Source organism: Equus caballus, chromosome 5 (assembly GCF_041296265.1).
Source record: "Equus caballus isolate H_3958 breed thoroughbred chromosome 5, TB-T2T, whole genome shotgun sequence".
Classification (NCBI taxonomy): Eukaryota; Metazoa; Chordata; class Mammalia; order Perissodactyla; family Equidae; genus Equus; species Equus caballus.
The window spans coordinates 24,640,084-24,661,970 of record NC_091688.1 but is presented as its reverse complement, the minus strand read 5'-3'; the positions used below and the strand labels follow the sequence as shown (position 1 = coordinate 24,661,970).

General features: G+C 43.0%; 1 protein-coding gene across 4 annotated transcripts in view; it reads right to left on the bottom strand.

Annotated features, from left to right (window-relative positions):
• The window catches only part of KCNH1 (potassium voltage-gated channel subfamily H member 1), a 372,158-nt gene that overhangs the window by 222,925 nt on the left and 127,346 nt on the right, over window positions 1-21,887 (bottom strand). For all 4 annotated transcript variants that reach the window (XM_014739610.3, XM_070266741.1, XM_023640768.2 and 1 more), the window contains exon 7: window positions 1,888-2,317. In XM_014739610.3, the coding sequence (XP_014595096.2) occupies window positions 1,888-2,317 (430 nt within the window). The remainder of the gene's footprint in view (window positions 1-1,887; window positions 2,318-21,887) is intronic.

The following is a 21,887-nucleotide window of genomic DNA, read 5'->3' as shown; positions in this document are numbered from 1 at the left end:
AGGTAAAAAGTTGCGAGAATGTCTCCTGGTATTTGAAAGCCTTTGGGGAGCCCATGAAATGGAGCCCATTTTCTAACTGACCACTGTTAGCAAATTTTCTGTAATAGATATAATGCAGTATTTCAACTGACAGTGTCTCATCTCTCCCTCTAAGACACAGAAGCATCTGGTTATTTTCCCAGTACCCCAAGGCTCACAAAACAGCACTGCCTAGAAAACTGGTGCTGTTAAGCTTGAAACAGTTGACATTGTTGAAATCGTTCTAGAATAGCAAAGGTCTTAAATTCTTTTACACGACAAGAGAAAACACCACAAGTTCTAATTAAGCTAAAGCAATTAGCCACCCACAGATACTTAATGCTGCTTCCCATGGTCAGGCAATCATCTAGATTAAAACCCTTTTTAAAGTAAGGAGCAAACCCAAAGCGCCATCAGCACACACTTCCCACAAATCAATTGCCCCCTTAGACACATTCGGTAAATATTCAGAAGGAAGTTCTACGCCTGCAGAGGGCTTTTATGAAAGGACTGCATCAGACATGATGAGGTGGCCATGAAAAAGGAGGAGGCAAGCAGCAAAACGACAACTTAGGGTAACAAAATCCACTGGCTGAGCAGGACATTGGACTTTTGGTGGTTTGGACAAAGCAACACAAATTGAAGCCTCAGGTTTCCCTGGTCTTAGAATTCTCTGCTAGGTGTGAAAATTAATGCGTCAACTCCACCCTAAAGGAGCACAACAAACAAAATGGTTTCTGCCTACTGGAACCAGAGCCCAACTTCATCATGGATGACCAGACCCCTGTCCAACCAGATGCTTTACCAGACCAGAGGACTGTCCTCTCCCATGTCACAACTTGTCATTGAAGCGCCAACAGGGTGCACTTGGCAGGTTCACGTGAGTCCAATGCACTTAAGTTCATGTGCTTTCCCAGCTCAGTAAGGTCTACACCACTCTAAGACTCCCTTTAGTGAAGGGAGTTCATTGTTGTTTCCAGACGTAGCAACACAACAGCCACACGATGGTCAACGGGTAAGTGATGGAGATTTAAGTATCTTCCTCCAGAACAAGGGTCGTTTTACTTCAGTCCAGTCAAGGTAATCCTATAACCCATTACTTCTCAACTGAACAAGAGGCTGTTTATTTCTGGGGGATTTTTTGGGGGGAATTTGAAAAGTTTCTCAACCATCAAGCAAATATGAAAAACGATCTAGATCAGCGCTGTCCAATAGGAACAAGATTGAAAATTTTCCTAGGAGCATCAAAAAAGCAAAAGAAACATGAAACTAATTATAATAGGATATTTTATTTAACCCATTATATCAAAAATATTATCAATTCAACATAGATAGAATCAACATAAAAGATAATTAATGAGATACTTCAAATTCTTTTTTCATACCTTCTTTTTCTGGTACCATATTGGAGCACGCAGATCTAGAGCTCTGTTTAAATGGACATGGAGAGATTTCCACAATTCACTGCTCTATGAACAAGCAGTTTACCAAGTTGTATGTATAGCATGATTTCATTTTAACTTTATAAATATCTATACCTATGTGTTCAGAAATGGATAGAAAATAATCTGTAAAGCAGAGACCAAAAGGTAACAGTAGCTATTTCTGAGAGGTAGAATTATGATTGGTCTTTATTTTCTACTTTGTGTTCTTTTGTATTTTCTAAATTTCTTTGCAGTAAACTTGTACTGCTTTAATTATCAGGAAAACTATAAAAATAGTCTTTAAAAATAAATCCCTCCTGTATTTTAATTTATTACACTCTGACCCTGCTGGCACTGTAGCCATTGCCCTATTTTCAGCTAATAGAAGGGATGGCCAAACCGTATTTGCCCTGCCCCACCCCACCCAAGCAACTGCCATACTTACAGCCAATCATCATTATGGCCACTGCAAAGATCTTCTCGATGTCTGTGGACGGGGCAATGTTCCCAAAGCCCACGCTGGTGAGGCTGGTCATGGTGAAATACAACGAGGAGATATAGACAGAATTCTTGCTGGGACCACCTTCCCACTTCCCTGAGCCGGACCCATTAAACTGGTAAGGGGTGCCAATGTCCATTGCCAATTGGTAAAGCCAGCTATTGTTGCGGATGGTCTTGGTGTCCTCGTCGAAGATCTCATAGTCCCCGATGCTGTACCAAATGCAGGCCATCCAATGAGCAGCCAGTCCAAACACACACACCAGCAGGACCAGGACGGCAGCTCCATATTCAATGTAGTGGTCCAGCTTACGGGCTACTCGTCCCAGACGAAGCAGCCGGACAACTTTCAGAGAACTGAACAGGCTGCTGATGCCCTGGGAGAAGAGAAGCACAGCATCAGGGCCAAGAATCAAAGACACAACTTCTTCCCTCCTCCTCGCCCAAGCTGTTGCCTTCAGCATAGCGCATTTCCATAGCAATACTCCAAGATGCAATATTACGCAACCCTTAAAAAATTGTTTTAAAATAAGTCATGATGTGGAGAAATGCTCATATATATTTGTATACCTATGCACAATATAATTAGAATTTTATTCCCAGGTGTATGGCAGAGAGATTTCCATTAGCTTTTTCCTACTTTCATTAAAAAGCAAATAAGGAAACAAAGAAGACAAATAAAATTAGAATTTTATTCTAATTATATTGTGCATAAGTACACAAATATATATGAGCATTTTTCTATATCATGACTTATTTTAAAACAATTTTTAAGGGTTTTGCAATATTTCATATTAGGTAATATGAAATATTTCAGAGTTGCAGAATATTTATTTCATATTATATAATATTTCATTCTAATTATATTGTGCATAACTATACAAATATTTATGTGTTGAAAAGTGGTCAGGAAACACACGGAAAGACGTAAAACAGTAACAGCAGTAGTTATCACTGCATTGTCAAGTTACGGCATTACAGGCAACTTTTTGTTATATTCGTACATATTTTGTTACATTTGTATATATTTACTTAATTTCTATAGTTAAAGTTTTACTTTAACCATTAGAAAAATTATATTTAAAAAACAAACATAGTTTTAAAAAAAGATAAAAATGAAAGAAACAAGTGAGAAGAATGAAGAATTGAGATTCTGTTTTCTCAGTAAAGTCACAAATTCTTGGATAGCTCCATCACTTCTGTCAGGCCAGGGATTACACAGACACCATGTACTTGAACACCGTCAGTCCAGGACTCTCAGAGCTAGAAGGAACCTTCCTATTTCACCTGGTCAAGCCTGCTCCCTTGCAGCTGGTGTCTGCCAATCCCACCAGGACAGGTCGATTCTCCAAATAGAAGTGCTCTAGGGAACAGCTGTGTGGTGGTGGAAGGAACACCACCGGAGAAATCTGGAAAACGGGGTTTGAGACCCACATAAGCCACTAACTTGCTACGTGAATTTGGACAATTTCTTTTACTCTCAGTTTCCTTGTCTAGACACTGAGGGAGGTAGACGAGAGGATCAGTAAATCTTCTCCAAAAAATAATGTACTCTTATCTCCAAAGGGAAGGGAAACATATTACAGAAGCTATACCATTCAAAACCCCAAAACTCCTATTCCAAAGTGATGCCAACATGTAAGGAAGGGAGATTTCCATTAGCTTTTCCTACTTCCATTAAAGAGCAAATAAACAAGCAAACAAAATAGAGCCATTTCTCTGAATCAAGACTTCAATCTCCCTACATAGCAAAAACCCAACAACAGGATGATGCCCTTCACCAAGCACAGTGAGGAACTTTTCACTATTCTAAGCACTGGACATTTTCCAGGTCACTGCTATCCTCTCTTGTCCCCTGTGCCCTTAGTGACAACCCCCAAGGGTCAGGCATGTCACAGACAAAAGAAAAATGTGTAAATGCTTTCTGATAAGCCTGGGTCAGAGACTCACCAAGGCTGCTTCCTCTTCCTAGGCACACAGCTAAACTACATTTCCCAGCCTCTTTCCACCCAGGTGGGTCTCTGGGACTAGTTCTCGCCAAGGGATTGTGAGGTGAAATGTGTGTCCCTCCCAGGCCAAGTAAGTGTTCTTTCTCTTCCCCCTGACGTGTCTTCCAGATGAAGCTAGTGTGACCTCCAAGCCACGTGGTGAAAATAATGGATGTACGGATGGAAAGAGCCTGGGTCCCTGAAAGACTATGTGGAGTGCCCTCTCCCCACACAATCAACTCAGAGCGTATTGTGACGTGAATGAAAAAAAAAAACTCTGGGGACCAGCCCAGTGGCCTAGTGGTTAAGTTTGGCATGCTTCACTTTGGTGGCCTGGGTTTGCGGGTTTGGATCCCGGGTGTGGACCCCCACCACTTGTCAGCCATGCTGTGGTGACAGCAAAAATATATAAAATAGAGGAAAATTGGCACAGATGTTAGCTCAGAGCAAATCTTCCTCAGCTAAAAAAAAGAAGAAGAAAACCCTCTAAAATAAGCCATTGATATTTTGGGAGATATTTGTTACATTAGCTATCATTAGCCTTCCCTGACAAATATAGAGCCCTTCTGTCACATGAACACACAAACCATATGTAGCATAGCCTTGTCAATAAAGACCACAGATCAGGTTGCCACACAAATTACTTCTGTTGGGGTGAGGGTAAGGGAGGTGGGATTTATTGCCATTTTAAAAAACAAAACAAACAACAGTTTTGTAGCCATAAAACTTAACAATAGAAATATTCATTTCTTGTCCAGTGTACACCAGCAAATGGATAATAACAGATTTTTCTAGGCCAAAAGACTACATCCCCAAGATAAGGTCATCCAAACTGCTAACTTTGACAAAGTTGACCCTCGGCATGTCCAGTACTCCTACCCTGGGTCCCTCTTCCCTCTGTGCACTTTTCTCAGAAACTTGCCATGCAGAAAAGGCTGAGAAAATTCCTCATATTGAAGTGCAAAAGACTGGTGAGGCTAAATGGACATCCTCTCTTCATAGGGCATCTGCATTTTAACTCAACTTCCAATAGTGGAATTAAATGCACCCACAGCCTAGATGAAGGAGGTATTTTGGGAGACAAAGGAGCCTTTTTGATGACTCAGAATTCAAACACATGTAAGCAGCCACCTCCTCGCCACCTCCTCATAAGGAGGTTCCTGGAATCATCGCTCAAAGCAGCTCTACTCTGAAGCAGAACTTCTCACCCAGGGAAAAACTGCCTTGTCATTTTTCATCACTCATTCAATTCAAAGCAACATTTATGGAGAACCTCCCATGGCCTCCTTGTGCTGATGCTACAGGGAAGAGATTAAAATGACGCTGTCCTTGTTTTCTTGTTCACGATGGCATCTTCAGTGCCTGGCATGTAGAAGATGCTTGATAGGGAGAAAGAAGGGAGGAAGCAAAGCTTAATAGCTAGTGAGAGAGGTAAAATATGGTGAGCAAAAAGACATATCTACCTGATAGTCACAGAACTTGAGAGCTGAGAAGGAGCACAGAAATCACCTAGTCCTGCTGCCCTGAGTCCAGCAACATCATCCAGAGCTCCCTTAAGGAACAGTCATTCAGCCTCTCCTTGAACTCTGCCCTTAGCCACTACCTCTCGAAGATCCCATTCTGTGGCAGGCATTCATGGAGATGAACGATTGGGTGCCCATTACCTTTCTTATCTCCCTTCCGCTCCATCTGCACTTCATCCCTCCTCCCTTCTCCAGCCCTTCCCAGTGGCCACCACAACGCATGCAACCACTACCCAAAGGCCGTGCCATCCTCTAGCCATACACTCCAGACACCTTGAGCATCCCAGACAGTGGAAGCACACTTGCATGTCTGTGCCTGCTCAGACTAGTCCCTCAGCCCAGAATGCCCAGCTTCCCTGTTTCTGCCAGCTGGTGTTATCCTTCAGGCATGACACTACAATACTAGCCATCCTTCAGGCCTGCCACTACCTCCACCCTAAAGCCTTCCATGACTACCCCATAGTCACAACCAATCCTTGCCCCTCCACGTGTCCACGGTATTCTGTATCCGTTACCACTGAACACATTGCTTTGCATTATAGTTTCCTGTGGCCATTTCTCCAACTATATCAGAAACTATACCTTCCTGAAGACAGAAGCCATCTGTTATTCATTTTAGAAGCCTCTTGTATCGGGTTGAGTAGTGTCCCCCCAAAAATTCATGTCTTTCCCAGAACCTTCGGATGTGACCTTACTTGGAAATAGAGTCATTGCAGGTTCGGTTAGTTAAGATGAGGTCATACTGGAGTATGGTGGGCCCTTAATCCAGTATGACCGGTGTGCTTGTAAGAAGAGGAGACTAAGACAGACACAGAGAGAACACCATGTGACTACTGATGCAGAGACTGGAGTGACATGTCTTCAAGCCAAGGAACACCAAGGTCTACCAGCAATACCAGAAGCTAAAAGAAGGGCACAGAACAGATTCTCTCCTAGAGCCTTCAGAGAGAGCGTGGCCCTGCCAGCACCTTGATTTCAGACTTCTAGCCTCCCAGAATGTGAAAGAATTAAGTTTTGTTGTATTAAACCACTCAGCTTGTGGTAATTTGTCACACAGCCCTAGAAAACAAATACATCTACACAGGGTCTACAGCCAGCACCTTCTCAGAAAGGGTCTCAAATATTTCCTAAACTGAATTGAAGAGTTTTGATTATTAGAGAATTCTTTCTCATTTTAAGAAGCCTCTGGAACAATATAAAATAAGCATTTCCTCACTGTGCTATTTTTCTGTGTTTACACTGATACTCTATTACACAGTTTTGCATAAGTTCCCTCTTACTGCACTGGCAGCTGGAATTCTAGCTGTTTAAAAGCATTTCAAGATATTAATTTGGATTTTTTCTTATTTGCCTGAAGTTCAGGAGAGGCGATAAATAAAACAGAATACTCCAAACTTTTTCCTTTAATTTTAGTATGCTAAAAACATGACAGCACCATATGGTAGGAGAATCACATTTCCCAGGGGACTTCTTGTATCAGAAAATCCATCTCACATTCCAAATAGTTCCAGAGAGTTCTTTAACACAACCTTGAAATTAGGAAGAACCAAGAATTTCAAGTTGAGTCAACATGGATGAAGGGACAGTGACAATGTTTGTGTGTGACCTATCAAGTTTTACCTTTTCAACCATACTAAATAAATAATTCCCTTAATTTGGGCTATAACTTGCCTTCTCAACTAGCCAGATTCACCCATTTTCTGCTCATCTTATTTTCTGTCATATGCATGCAAATAACATTGTCACAGATTGATGGCAATGTGTTATTGAAAAGAACTACTCAGTCTTTCAGGTTCTTGAACAGTTTCATTCCCCAGGCTCCCAGGTCTGTGTGGTGACATGATGGCATCCATAGCAAATTCTGCAGGTAAACTTTACTTTTTTTGTTGCTTTCAACCTCACTTTACTCATGATTACTCTTCTCCTGCATCCTTCTCCAGCTAAAGGCCTCCTTCACATGCTTCCCTCTGAGTACTCTGGACCCTGTCTTTGTGCACAGAGAAATTCCCAGCCTCAACATCTTCATGCATTGTTCCCACTACCTTCTTTCTTTAGTTGAAATCGGTTCTCCTGGAGCACCCTGCTCTTCCTCATGCTCTCCCTTACATCCTGGAGTTAGGTGTAGGGAATTTCCAATCCCCACACATTCATCTTACAAACAAGACCTGTTTGGTGTCCCCCTCTTGCCCCCCAAAATATTCCCCTCCTTTAAGATTCATGCCATCCAGCAAGACCACCTCCTCATTACTACCATCTGATTATTGATAGCTAACATCTACTGAATGTTTACAAATACGTCAGAACTTGGGCTTATCTTTCATTAATTATCCCATTTATCAACTTGGCCCCTCCCTTTCATACCTTAAATCTTTGCACCTGGCTTTCCAGCTCATCTCCTGCTATCAGCACAGGAAACATTAACATCCATAGGGAAAAATTATTCCACACTCCAGCCTCTTTATCCCCAGGGACCTTCACCTCTTCTCCATATCCTAGGCCTTGTCATCATCGGAAGTTGTTCCATCTTTGGAATCCTACCCACTAGCATTTGACACAATGATTATACACTTCCACGCCTCCTTTTCTCTCTTTTATCTCGATCCAACCTACTCTTTGGTTATATCTCCACCCTCATCTTTTCTTTCAACCATCAACTCTCTCCAGATTTCACTTGCTTTCCCATCATACTAGACCCTGTTACATCAGTTCAAGTACTCTCTCCCCACCACCCTAACCACCTCTCTCCTTGTCCTCCCACCACACTTGTCCTGCCAAACCCAGCACTGCATAGTTCCAACAGCAGGGGCTGGGCTATCATTTCCATCCTTAGCTGAGTCCCTCGATGCTTCTCACCAATCCTTTTCCTCTTCCTTGAACAACTCTCTCCCCTCCCCATCCACAGATATTCCAAATCTTCACTACTCCTTTCAAGATCCCACCTGACCTGTGCCCTTCTCATTCTCAGTCAACATCATCTCCCCACTCACACAGAAAGTAGAGGCCATTAGTATCCACTCTTGCTCTACATTTCACCTCCACAAATACAAGCAAGTGCATTTACACCATCCTTCCATACTACACTGAAACCCATTCCTCTACTTGCTCAGGGATACCATTCCATCAACTATCCACCCTCCTCTCTATTCCCTCCTTTGTCCTCAGATCTCTCTTTCACAGACTAATTTCTCTTAGACTATAATCTTACTACTGTTTCAGCTCCTATGTACCTCTCTGGGTCTATTAACTCTCCTCCTCTTCCTAGTGTTCCTTCCTGAAACCATAATGTACAAGCAATCGTTCAATTTCCTCATTTCCCACTCATTTCTCAACCCACTGCAATCAGATATCCATTCCCAACACTTTCCAGAATTTTCTTTCTCAAAAGTCACCAATTACCTTCTAATTGTTATACCTTCAGCGCTTGACTCCTGTAATGGAAGTTGACATTCTTCATGGCCACACAGTGTCTAAATTGTCTTCCTGTGTTGGGGGAATCACCACCTTGCAAAGTAGAGCTTGTCTCTCACCCCAGAAGCTGAAGATACCACAAATCTTCTTTCTCCAACCTCCCTTGTAGCTGAAGGGTAAGCATATGACCTAGAATCTGCCCATCAGAGACACCCATCCCAGTCACTGACTGCTGTCTAATGGAGGAACTGTGCAGGACCCCTTTTGCAAGAGCATGACAGCATCATCCAGTTCCCAGAGGCAGCAGTAGGTAGTTCTGGAATTGGTACCCAGAGTCCACTGATGCATTACATTGCAAATCCATGTCCAGTAGCAGCAGCAGTGGTATATTCATGGGACCAGCTCTGCCATATGATTTTGGGCATTGTTCCTGGCTGTATAGCCTCCAGACATTTTCCTGGGCTTTCCATAAATTCTGTGGGTAACTAATGTACTTTTAATAACCTTTTCCTCTTTACATTAGCCAGACTTGAATCCTGACTACTACAACAATGTGGAATGTTCTTGGCCTTTTTCTCTTCTCAATATACCTCCTTTCCTAGGCCACTGCATCCATTAATGTGGCTTTAACAAACATCTATACATCAATAACCTGTAAATCTATCTTTCCAAACCAGACACTTCTCCTGACTTTAAGACGCTTATGGGCATGTCACTGGGATACCCCACTGGTTCCTCAGTTTGACATGTCTCACCCTCAGCCCACCTCCTATTCCCCAACTTGGAGAATGTGCCCCAGGTCTACAGTCGCCCAAGTGAAAAACTAGGTGTCATCACCTTAGTTAACGATGCAAACCTCTCTTAACTGAATATTCTTTTCAGAAGGATGATGTTCAGGCATATCAGTATTCCTATGTGTAATTTCACTGCCATTTGGGTAAAAACAGAAAACAAACATTTTCTTGTCTATGCATTTATCTCTGCAAGTATACATAAGATACTAGAAACACAGATTGTTCCTGGGAGAGAGATCTTCACTGCATACACCCTTTTGAATATTGTACTGTGTGAATTATTGTTCAATCCAAATTTTTAAAATATTAAATTATGAAAATAATCAACTATAAGTTTAAAAATACAATACCACTCTGCTTAGAACCATTCAATGGCTTCCGTTGTCTTCTAGATAAAATTCCATTAGTTTAGCAAACAAAGTCCTTTATAATTTGGTCTCCAACAGCCTCATATCTCACTGCTTCCCTCCCAGGAATCCTCTGCTTTAGTCATATCAAATTATTTATGGTTCCCCAATCACATTGGGCCTTGACGCCTTCACATATGCTGTTCCTTCTGCCTCAAACACTATTCCCCTGGTTGTCTGCCTGGCAAACCCTATCCATCCTAAAAGACATTTCTCAATACCCCAGTGATAGGACAAGTCACATATTTATTACTAAAATTGTGAATGTATCAAGTTTATAAGGAGTTTGCCTTTTAAAGTAAATATTAGACTGAATTTGAGCTTATCGCAATAAGAGTATTACTTTCTCATTTGAATGCCAATTTGCTTTCTTAACCTGTAGAGAAAGGAGTGTAGATATGGTAGCTACTTAGAAACTGCGAATCAGATGTCACACACAGGAACATAACCCGCCATGTGTGTCCAGGATGGTTAATTTTATGTGTCAACTTGACTGGGACACAGGGTACCCAGAGATCTGGCTAAACATTATTCTGGGTGTGTCTGTGAGGGTGCTTCTGAAGTGGCATTAACATGTAAATGAGTAGACTCTGCAAAGCAGATTGCCCTCCCATGTGGGTGGGCCTCATCTAATCCACTAGAGGCCTAAATAGAACAAAAAGTGGGGTAAGGGAGACTTCGCTCTCTCTGCCTGACTGTTTTCAAGCTAGGACATAGGTCTTCTGCACTCAGACTAGAAATTACACCACCACCTTTCCTGGCTCTCCAGCTTGCAGATGGAGGATTATGGAACATCTCAGCCTCCATAATCATGTGACAGATATAGATATAGATATATAGATATAGATAAATCCTGCTAGTTCTGTTTCTCTGCAGAACCCTGACTAACACAGTGTCTTAACAGAGAAAGGTCGAGCACTGCTAGTCTAAGATTCAACACCAAGCCATCTCTCTGTGACACCTCCCCTGACACCCACAGGCAGAGTTCAACATGCCCTCTGCTAGACTGCCCTGAGGACTCCTTGATTCATTCTTTCCACAAATACCTACTGAGCACCTAACATGAGGCACACATGGTTTCAGCGCTGATAATAGACCAGTGACGAACTAGATCAAAATCCTCACCCTTGTGGAACATTCATTCAGTTGGGAGAGATAGACAATAGATGGAATAAATAAGTAAAATAAATGGTGTGTGATAAGACAATAAGATGAAATAAGGAGTGCCAGGAGGAAGAGGGTGATGGTCAGTGTTAAACAGAGTTGTGAAAGAAAATTTGACTGAGATCTTGGCATCTAAGTAAAGGCTCCAGGGAGTTGAGCGTGTGAACCATGACCGTATCCAAGGGAAGCACGGTCCAGACAGAGGGATTGGAATCAGCAAGTACAAAATGTCCTGAGATAGGAATGTCACATGGTCTTTACATTAGGCTGACAGGCCCTGGAGATCAAGAAGAATATTTGCAGTGAGAATAATAATTACAAGCATTATTGCACTTAATCCTCATAACCTTGTGAGGTATATTATAGACCCAATTCACAGATGAAGAAACTGATAGTAACCTTTGTCTAGTATCACACAGGTAGAAAGTGGCAGAGCTGGAATTTGAACCTGATCAACCACCTCCCAAGTGTGTGCTCTTAACTTCTTGCTCTAAAGACTCTACCTTTAATTTCCCATCTTTAGAGTTCTAGCTCCTCGCAGAGGCTCAATAAATGTTTGTTGAATGGAAACCTACAGAGACTTACTCACAAGGAGAAGTTGTGACAGTAGTAAATCTTGTGGTCTGTTATAAGGATTTACTACCTTATTAACAGAGATTGGTTTGTTTGTTGTTTTTAAAAGAGATGACTTCAAGAGTAAATGTTCCATGATGATCCCACCGCTCTGAGAACTGCAGATCCATTTCAGCTGCATAATGGAATAAATTGGCTTACCATATCTTATGGGAAGTTACTCACTGAAGCTTAAATATAATTTGCTTCCCTTCCATCTCATCAATATTTTACTTTAGGCTTGGTTAATTCAATTCAGCAATCATTTCCTGAAAATCTAGTACAGAAAGACATGGCCAAGAGTTACCGGTGATACAAAAACAAGGAAGACGCAATCCCTGCCCTCACGTTGCCTACAATCAGGCCACAGAGAAAACACAGCCTGCACGGGACCCTGACGCTGCAGGAAACACAAGTTAGCTGCAACGATAAAGACTGAGTTAGCACAAGTCCTGCGGCTGTGCATAAAGGGAATTTTTTTCTAGTTCTTTTAACAGGTCTGTTGACTATATTCAGGGAAAGGATGTGGTTTTAAAAGGGGAGCTTTTAACCAGAAATGGGACAGCTTGCAACCTTCCATCTGTTTAATCCAATAACATATCCAAAAGGCATACCTGCAGTCTCCATAGAAAACAATCACGAAGGAAGTTTAGAAATATTGCTCAAAACCATCTACTTTCCTTCTGTTTACAATTCAAACCATGAAACAAACTGTGTATTCAGTGGTGATATTATATCATCAGGCTCTTTTTCTAGAGGCACCGAAAATTGAAACCTTTATCATTGGCCAAACAAAACCCAAAGGATACAGAATAGAGAATCTGGTTTTCTCAAGCCATGTCTCTGTCTTTCTTAGAATACTAAATTCAGGTTTTCTTCTTCCAGAGAAGTGAAATGAATGCAAGTAGCCTAGACTGTACCTTCTCTCAGACTGCAGGAAGCAATAAAATCAAGTGTCTGCAGCTCTGACATTGACACAGAATTAGCCATGCCCTTAATTTGCTTTAGGCTAATTTGATTTAAATTCTCAGAGATGACAGCAAGTCAGGGTCTGGTATAGGTGAAAACCCCAGTGACTCTCATGAGGGTAGTGTCTGCTGGAGTTTTTGGCACTGGGGCCTGAGTAAGGCAATGATCCACTTATCATTGCCAGGCCAGAGCTCTTGAATGAAACAGCACTGACGTTATGAAAGCATCATCTCAACTAGTAACATGTGAGGACACAGCTGGGGCCTCCTGACCACATGTGATAATGCTCTCTGCTTAACCCAGAGGAGAGGCACAGATCATTCCCCATGCAGTCTAATTTAGCCTTAAACAATGCACCCCCTCCCTTCGCAAACATAATCCACTTCAGTCTCATTCTCACCCCTACCCCAGTGTCAAGTAAGAAGGTGGAAGCCCCTAGAACCTATAAGAAGCCCCCAAATACGTGGGCTCCTGACAAGGAATTTGTGGATGGCCTTGAGGCCTCCACTGGGGTGGTGAGGAGAGAAGGCACAAGCAGCAACTTGGGATGTGTGAAAGGTTCCCCTGAATTTGGGGAGCCTGGCCTAGCAAATTGCAGGCCGGTAGCCCAGACACCTGGGTTGTCTGTGAGAACTGGTGCGGTGCCAAGCATTCCCACTGCTCAGGGACTAGCTCCCCTGGGTTGGGCAAACAAATGCCCTGGAGGGCAGAGCAGCCCCAGGACAAGAGCTAGGCAAGCTGCTGGGCACACTTCTGAGGGACCACAGAGGAATTCAAAGCTGGGTCCCTGGAGCAGGCCATTGGGGTGGGCTTAGCCCCAGGACACTTCTTGTTGTGACTGACACACGGGATATCGAGAAAGGGACACGGAGAAATAAAAGACTCTCAGAAGACAGCATGGCCATACTTCAGGGATGGCTAGGTTTGACGTAAAAAGGACCCCTTCCAGCTAGAAGGAAAGTGAGGGTTTCGCCTTTAATATTGTTTATGCGTTTAACTCTGTCCCATCTTCACAAATAGATTTACAGCCCTTGAGGGACTATTCCTCCTTGCAGCCTCAGCAGTGAACGGTGATGGGACCACTAATCATTCTAGACTGTTCCATTCCATGAAGCAACTGACATACCCAGAGCTCTGCTGCCAATTGAGGATCATCTCTGTAGGAATGTTCTAAGGAAAAATTACAGCGCCTTTAAGAGGCTTCTGATAAATATAGAGTCCTTTCTGGAAGGCAGAAGTAAATAAGGATAGTCACCATTCTGTGTGGTTAAAATAATAAGTAACTCCAACTTTTGGGAATAAGAGAAGCCATAGAGAAAAGAAACTGTCTTCTTGTTAGAAAAAAAGGTCACCATGAGGAGACCCAAAGCCACATTGGGAGTCAGGCTTGGGGACAGGCCCTGCCTCTGTGACCCTAGTAGGTCACCCAACCTCTTTGAGCTTCACTCCTTCACCTATAAGGGGGGAAAATGCATTTACACAGGGTTAATACTCACAAAAGTATCAGTTGTTGTTACACAAGAGGTAGTCACCTTGTTCTCCTCCAACTGTAAAAATCCCCTCAAAAAAGAGTCACAAAGGGAAGTAATTATTTGCCCTCAGCGAAAAGGAGAGAAAGGATCTGAATGTCAGAAAGAAGTCACCTCTAGGTGAGGATTTATAAAGAGGGAAAACAACGCCCCCTCTCTGAAAAGTTGCAAAGAAGCAGTCAAGGGTATTTGACCGAAATAGCTGTGTAAGTTGAAGGAAGTAGGCAGGATGCTGGCCTGGAGCTTCTGGACACGTAGGGCCCCAGGGCTGAGTGAAAGTCAGTCTCACCTGACAAGGATACGAAAGGTCAAGGACGCCTGGAAAACTCATAGAATACAATTTATACCTAGGTATTTACACTTCTAAACTCGCTTTAAAAGATCTAGGACTTCAACTACGATGCCTAGAAACTACTAAAATAACAAATATGCCACCTAGAAGTTTATTTTAATGGAAAAGCTGTCTATAGATGGCAACTTGTCAATCCCATCCTGCTAAGTAACAGCAAACAATAGCATCAATCATTTATTAAGTGATTGCATATTGCAATCACTGGCAAAATGCCAAACTGTCCTAACTCTTAGTCTTACCTGTATTAATTCACTTAATTCTTATAACTATCCTATAGGATAAATAGCATAATTCTCCCCATTTTATATGAATGCATGGATTTTTTATGAATTAAGTGATGTACAAGCAGCCATGAAGGATGATGAGTTATGTGTTGATGCTCCTTCCATCACCTAAATACTAATGCCATGAAACAGCTTAGACTCGGACCATGCTGTATTTGTACAGACTGAGGACTCTGCGCTCTTAAAAGGTGACCCGCAGACAGGCAGGATGGCATTGCATCCTAGGACTACCCAGGGCAGAGCCTTGTGTATGTTCCACGGGGACTTGTGGATATGGCTTTCCCATAGACACCACGCCCAGTGATAGGAAGCTGGCTTCAGTTCCTTAGTGCCGTTCATCATCCAAACCACTTCACTCAGAAATGAAACAAAATGGGCACTAAAAGACTCCAAAGACTCTCAGCCCCACCCCCAGACAAGGCCACTGATGCCCAGAGAGGGGAAGAGACTGACCCAAAGGCCAGTGGCCAAGCTGGGGCCACTCTGCAGGTCTCCCAACTCTCAGCTGGCTCACAGAACTACAAAGAGGCTACAGCAAAATAATTCACAGGGACATCTCTCGGAAAGTTATAGTCAAAAGCTCTACAAATGAGTGCTGGTGATATGATTTGGAAATGGTTTTTTAAAGGCATGATGTATTTATAGACAGTAACTTAAATCCCTTCCTGGTGATACTAGGACACAATCCCACATCTTTACAGAACAGAGCTCTCAGCTGCTCAGGCCTTCCAGGCAAGCAAAGAGAGCCACGGTTCCCCAGACCAGAAAGCATATGGCCCCGGGAGGCTACCAAAGGGTAGGACGGCTAAATAGCCCAGATCTAAATAGAGGACTGAGGACAGAAGCCTTGGCCAGAGGTCCTGGGATCACAGAACTTTGGATCAGGAGGGGACCCCAGGGATCATGGAACTCATGTCCCTCATCCTGCAGATAAGGAAACAAAGGTGCAGGAAGGACTCACAGTACCCAGGAAACAAGGATACTCCATTCTCCCATCCCCAGCCCCCAGTAACCTCTAATCTACCTCTCTCTCCAGGAAGCTGCCTATTCCAGGTACCTCATAGTAGTGGAATCATAAAATATTTCTCCTTTTGTGTCTAGATCCCTTCACTTAGCATGTCTTCAAGATTCATCCACGTTGTAGCATGTTTCAGAATTTTATTCCTTTTCATGGACGAATAACATTCCATTGTGTATATATACCACATTTGTTCCAGTTTAACTGAGACATAATTGACATATAGCACTGTATAAGTTTAAGGTATACAGCATAATGGCTTCATTTACATATATTGTGAAATGATTACCACAATAAGTTTAGTTAATATCCATCATCTCATATAGATACAAAGAAATTTTTTTTCCCTATGCTGAGAACTCTTAGGATGTACTCTGTTAGCAACTTTCCTGCATATCAGACAGCAGTGTTAGCTATAGTCATCATGTTGTCCATTACATGTTACATCATGTTGTACATTACATCTGAGGGCTTATTCATCTTATAACTGGAAGTTTGCGCCTTTTGAACACCTTCATCCCATTCCCCCTCCCTCCACCCACTGCCTCTGGTAACCACAAATCTGATCTCTTTTTCTCAGTTTGTTTTCTTTTCTTAGATTCCATATATAAGTGATGTCATACAGTATTTATTTTGACTGATTTCACTTAGCTTAATACCCTCAAGGTCCATCCATGTTGTTGCAAGTGGCAGGATTTCCTTTATGGCTGAATAATATTCCATTGTGTGTGTATATATATATACTACCACACTTTTTTATCCATTCGTCTGTCTACGCACACTTAGGTTGTTTCAGCGTCTTGGCTAGTTTAAATAATACTGCAATGACCATGGGGGTGCATATATCTCTTCAATATAGAGTTTTCGTTTCCTTTGGATATATTCTCAGAAGCAGGATTGCTGGATCATATGGTAGTTCTATTTTTAATTTTTTGAGGAACTTCTCTACTGTTTTCCATAGTAGCTGTACCCATTTTATATCACATTTTGTTTATCCATTCACCTGTTGATGGATACTTGAGAAGTTTCCCCCTAGCCAGTGTGAATAATGCTGCTATGAACTGGTGCATAAATACCTGTTTGAGTCCCCAGGCTGCAGTATTTAAAAAAAATTTTTAAACACTTACACAGCATTTACCATGTGCCAGGCACTGCCCGTTACAAGCACGACCCCATGTAATTCTCACGGGTGAGGGAGGAACTATCATTATCCTCGTTTTCCAGAGAAGGAAACAGAGGCACAGAAAGTTAAGTAACTTGCCCAAGATTACAAAGTGAGTTGTCAAAACTGGATTCAAACCCAGGCCATCTGGGTCAGGGCGGCTAGGAGGCCAGAGCAGGGACGAGAAGAACCATAGTTGTAATAAACAGGCCTTCTAATGGCTTCCTCTCAGGATAAAAGCCGAAGTCCTGACAGTGGTCCCCACGGCCCATATATTCTGCACTGCTCACTCTCTCTCCCTTCAGGATGTCTCCAACCTCATGTCTACCATTGCCCCACTCACTCACTGCCCTGCAGTCACAGAGAACTTTGGTCGTTCCTCAGAAATGTCAGGTAGCTTCCCCCCTCAGGGCCTTTGCACTCACTTTTCCTCTGCCTGGAACACTTATACCCCAACACCCTCAATATCCCTCACGTACTCATCTCCTTGGGGTTGCTTCTCAAATGTTACCTTCTCAAATGAGGGCTTCCCCGAGACCCCATTCAAAATCACAACCCAACAGTCCCTATCCCCCTTCCCTGTTCATTTTTCTCCAGAACTGTTATCACCATTTAAGATACGATAGGCTTTACATTTATCTGTTGACTGCCCCACGTACCAGTAAACACCGTGAGGAGGGGCACTGCTGTATCCTCAACACCTAGAACATTGTAGCAGACCCTCAGTAAGAATTAGCTGAATGAATGAACACACAGCATCCACCCAGCAATTAACAAAGCTCTTCCATGGATATTATCTCACTTGGTTTTCATAAAATAACAGAAAATGTCTTAGAGGAATTGTACCATGAGGTCGAACTTTATATGAGCCACTGGTCTGGGAGCATCTTCCTGGTGGCCTGAGGCGTGGCTTGTACTTTCCAGGGGGAATTAGCGAGCACTGTGCCAGAAAACAGCCCCAGGATACCTGGTCAGTCCTGGAAGCCCAGGAGCGCATAAGCAGGCAAGATGCCCCACCCCTCCCTAGGGAAAGCCCGGAGGGAAACCCATGTTTCAGAATTGGAAATCCATTTCCATTTGCTCCACTCTGCAACCAAAATTAGGGCACTGTTTTGTGAGGCAGACAATCCCTGAGACACTCCTGGTTTTAAAAACTCCTGTATTACTCATCCACCTTTAGATGCAGAAATACACTGCTCTGCCTTCTCCGGGCATCAGCTACAGCCCAAAGGACAGATCTCACAATAAACAGGGGAGCATCGTGTCCCCAAGTTTGGGCTCTCTTCTCCACCTGGACTGTTCTCGCCCACCTGTACGACACTTCCCCCTGCAGTCAATAAAACCAGCTCAAACAATACCTCTTCAATGAAGCCTGGTCTGACTCTACTCCGTCCTCTACCCCACCCTCCCATTCTCTTTCTAGAATTAATCTCTTCTCCTCAAATTCCCACCATTACTATTACATTCATCGTGTCCTGCCTTTTACTAAAGTTTTTGCTGTGTATCTTGATCTCCTCCTACATACATGAACCCTTTCTAAGCAAGAGAATATGATTCTTTCTCCTCAATATGTCCTCACGGCATTCAGTGCAGTCCTAGCACATGGCAGGCAGTCAGTAGCTGATTTCTGAATGAACGAACAAATGATCAACTATTGAGAAGAACATGACGATATGGGTAATACCCTCCCCTTCCTGGATTCCTACCACAGCCATCCATCCAGAGCTCTCTGAATCTGACCTACAAGTTTCCATCATCATACACTATTTTTATCAAATTACTCTCCTGCACAAAAACCCGTTTTTCGGTATTGTAAACTGACTGCCTCTTTGAGACTATAATACCCTCAAATCAAATCAAGAGTCTTCAAAGGTTCATATCCTTTGTCCCAATAATCCTTTTACTGGACATTAGTAGATGGAAAATATCTAAAAGACAAAACACCCATTCCAGAACCCTGGATGTCATCTTTGGTTTGCTTCCTCCTTCTCTCTCATCTCCCATATACAGGCAGACATGGAGTTCTATTAATTCTGCCTCTGTTGGTTTCTGGAACCAGTAAACCTTTTCCCATCCACAATGACACAATCCTCTCTCACCTGGATGGGGGCACCAGTGTCCCCTGCCTCCACGCTTACTCTATCTGACTTACTCTCTGTGCTGCAGCTCAATTATTCTCTCTGAAAGGCAATTCTGATCACACTCCTCTCCTGTTCAGGCTCTTCAACGCCCTCACGATACAGTCCATGCTCTCCAGCAGGCCCACAGGGCCCTCATGATCTGGCCAAATCTATCTTACCACCTGTCCTTCACATAGGCTGCACCCCTGCCTGAAAGGACATCTCCTCCCACTGTCCTCCTCTTCCCCTTTTTCACCTGGCCAACTCCCTACTTATCCTCCATTTTAAGCCTCTTCTCTGAGCTCCCAGCCAAGGAGGCCGGCTCCCAAGCATCCAGCTGGCATCCCAGCTATACTCTCATTGTGCAGTATCACGGCCAGCTTACCTGTCCCCTCGCCGACCAACACACGACTGTTGGCATCTTGAGGGCAGGGACTCTGTCAATTTCAACACCAAATCCCCAGAACCTACCTGGCCCTGGGCCTGGCGCTAACAGGAACCCCACATATAACTATTAAATGACTCTGGAAATTAGATCAGCCTCTGAGGAGGCAGCTTCTAAACAAGGGAGAGGCCACCTGTCATCCCCCTACTTACAGCTCAGTCCCTACCTCAAGCATTCCACTGGGCTCTCTGCTGAAAAGCAGATATTAAAACAAATCTCAATTCTTCCCCTTGAAATAAATGAGGCAAAATAAGCCCTATATATGATGTCCAGTGAGACACTACCAGTAACAGGGAAGAACTGGGGACAACCCACAGATCCAAAAATAGCAGAATTGTTCATTAAAAATAATTTACATTAACTTGGGGGAAGTTATATAATTATCAGTAGACAATATTGTAAGTTAAAATGAATAAGGGATTTGGGGTCAGAAATGCTGCCTTTACGTGCTTGCCATCTGCATGACCTTGAGCACATCACGTAATCATTTTGACAGCTCTCTGAAATGGGAGCACTCCCTCTTATCACAGAGGTTGTTGTGATAATAAAATAAGACAATGGATATAAGGCAATTTTTACACTTTAAAGTTCGATACAAATTCAAGTTATAATTATGATGAGTATCACAAAAAATGTTCATGATACAGGGCTGGCCCAGTGGGGCAGCGGTTAAGCTCACACGTTCTGCTTCGGTGGCCTGGGGTTTTCCAGTTCAGATCCCGGGTACAGACATGGCAAGCCGTGCTGTGGGAGACGTCCCACATGTAAAGTAGAGGAAGATGGGCACGGATGTTAGCTCAGGGCCAGTCTTCCTCAGCAAAAAGAGGAGGACTGGCAGCAGATGTTAGCTCAGGCTAAACTTGCTCAAAAAAAAGAAATGTTTATGATACAAATTGAGAAAACCTGTATACAAAAACGTGTACAACTATGTAAATTATGTGTACATTTAGATAAAGACTGGAAGGAAACAGGCAGAAATGAAGAATTATTGGGTTGGGGCAGGAGCCAGCAAACATTTTCTGTAAAGGGCCACATAGTAAATATTTCAGGCTTTGCGGGCCATATAGCCTCTGTCACAATGATTCAACCCTGCTCACTGTAGCCCAAAGCAGCTATAGACAATATATTAATGAATGAGCATGGTTGTGTTCCAATAAAACTTTATTTATGGACACTGAAATTCGAATTTCATATCATTTTCACATGTCGCAAAATATTATTCTTCTCTTTTGACATTCTTCAATCTTTAAAAATATAAAAGCCACTCTCAGCTCACGGGTCATTCAAAAACAGGTGGTAGGCTGGATTTGGCTAACAGGCCACAGTTTGCTGACCCCTGGTGAGGGTGATATGTAGTGAACTATTTTCTTTACTATAATTTTCTTTAATGTTACATGATCTTTATATTTAAAGGGAATAAAGGAATACGATGAATTCACTGGGGTCTGCCAGAGCCATTCGAAAATGACCACGCTCACATTCAAACACAAGTCAGCTGGCCCTCACTCCCCCTGCAAACTCACGTCCCATAACAGGCCATCACAGCCCCAGAAGTCTAGCCTCATCTTTCCTTGGAGAGCCCAGTACATGACTTACTGACTCCTCAGCTTTGGCATTTCGCGTTCCCTTCTAATGTCTTAACCCTGACTGCCTGAATTTGACCAATTTCAGGACCAAACTCTCGGCTCACCTTCTCCAAGGAGTCCTTCCTAAGTGACCACAATCCAAATAGATCACTCTTTTGCTTTATTGATTAATTTAAATATAGATATTTTCTACACCATTCCCAGTTGTTACATCCCAATACATGCTCTCTCTCCCAACAAGACAGCAAGATCAAGGGCAGGATCCGTGCCTTCTGCTACTTTTCCACCTCCCACAGCACCTCCTAGAGGACGGTACACAGGAGGACTTCACAGATGCTGGTTGAGTAAGTGGTGAGAAGAGAACCCAGTCAGTGAACAGGGTGCACGAGCAGATGGCCCAGGTTTCTGCTGTTGATTTTAGTAATGATATGATTAGTGCTCTCTGCAGATCTGCCACAATGAGCCGTATCGCCCATTATAATTGTTCATCTGGTCATTATTTTGGCACATTCCAAGCTGCTGCAAAAGTAATTATATTCTGTGCAAAGAGCCAGTCACCCCATTTATGGGCCTTAGCAACAACATT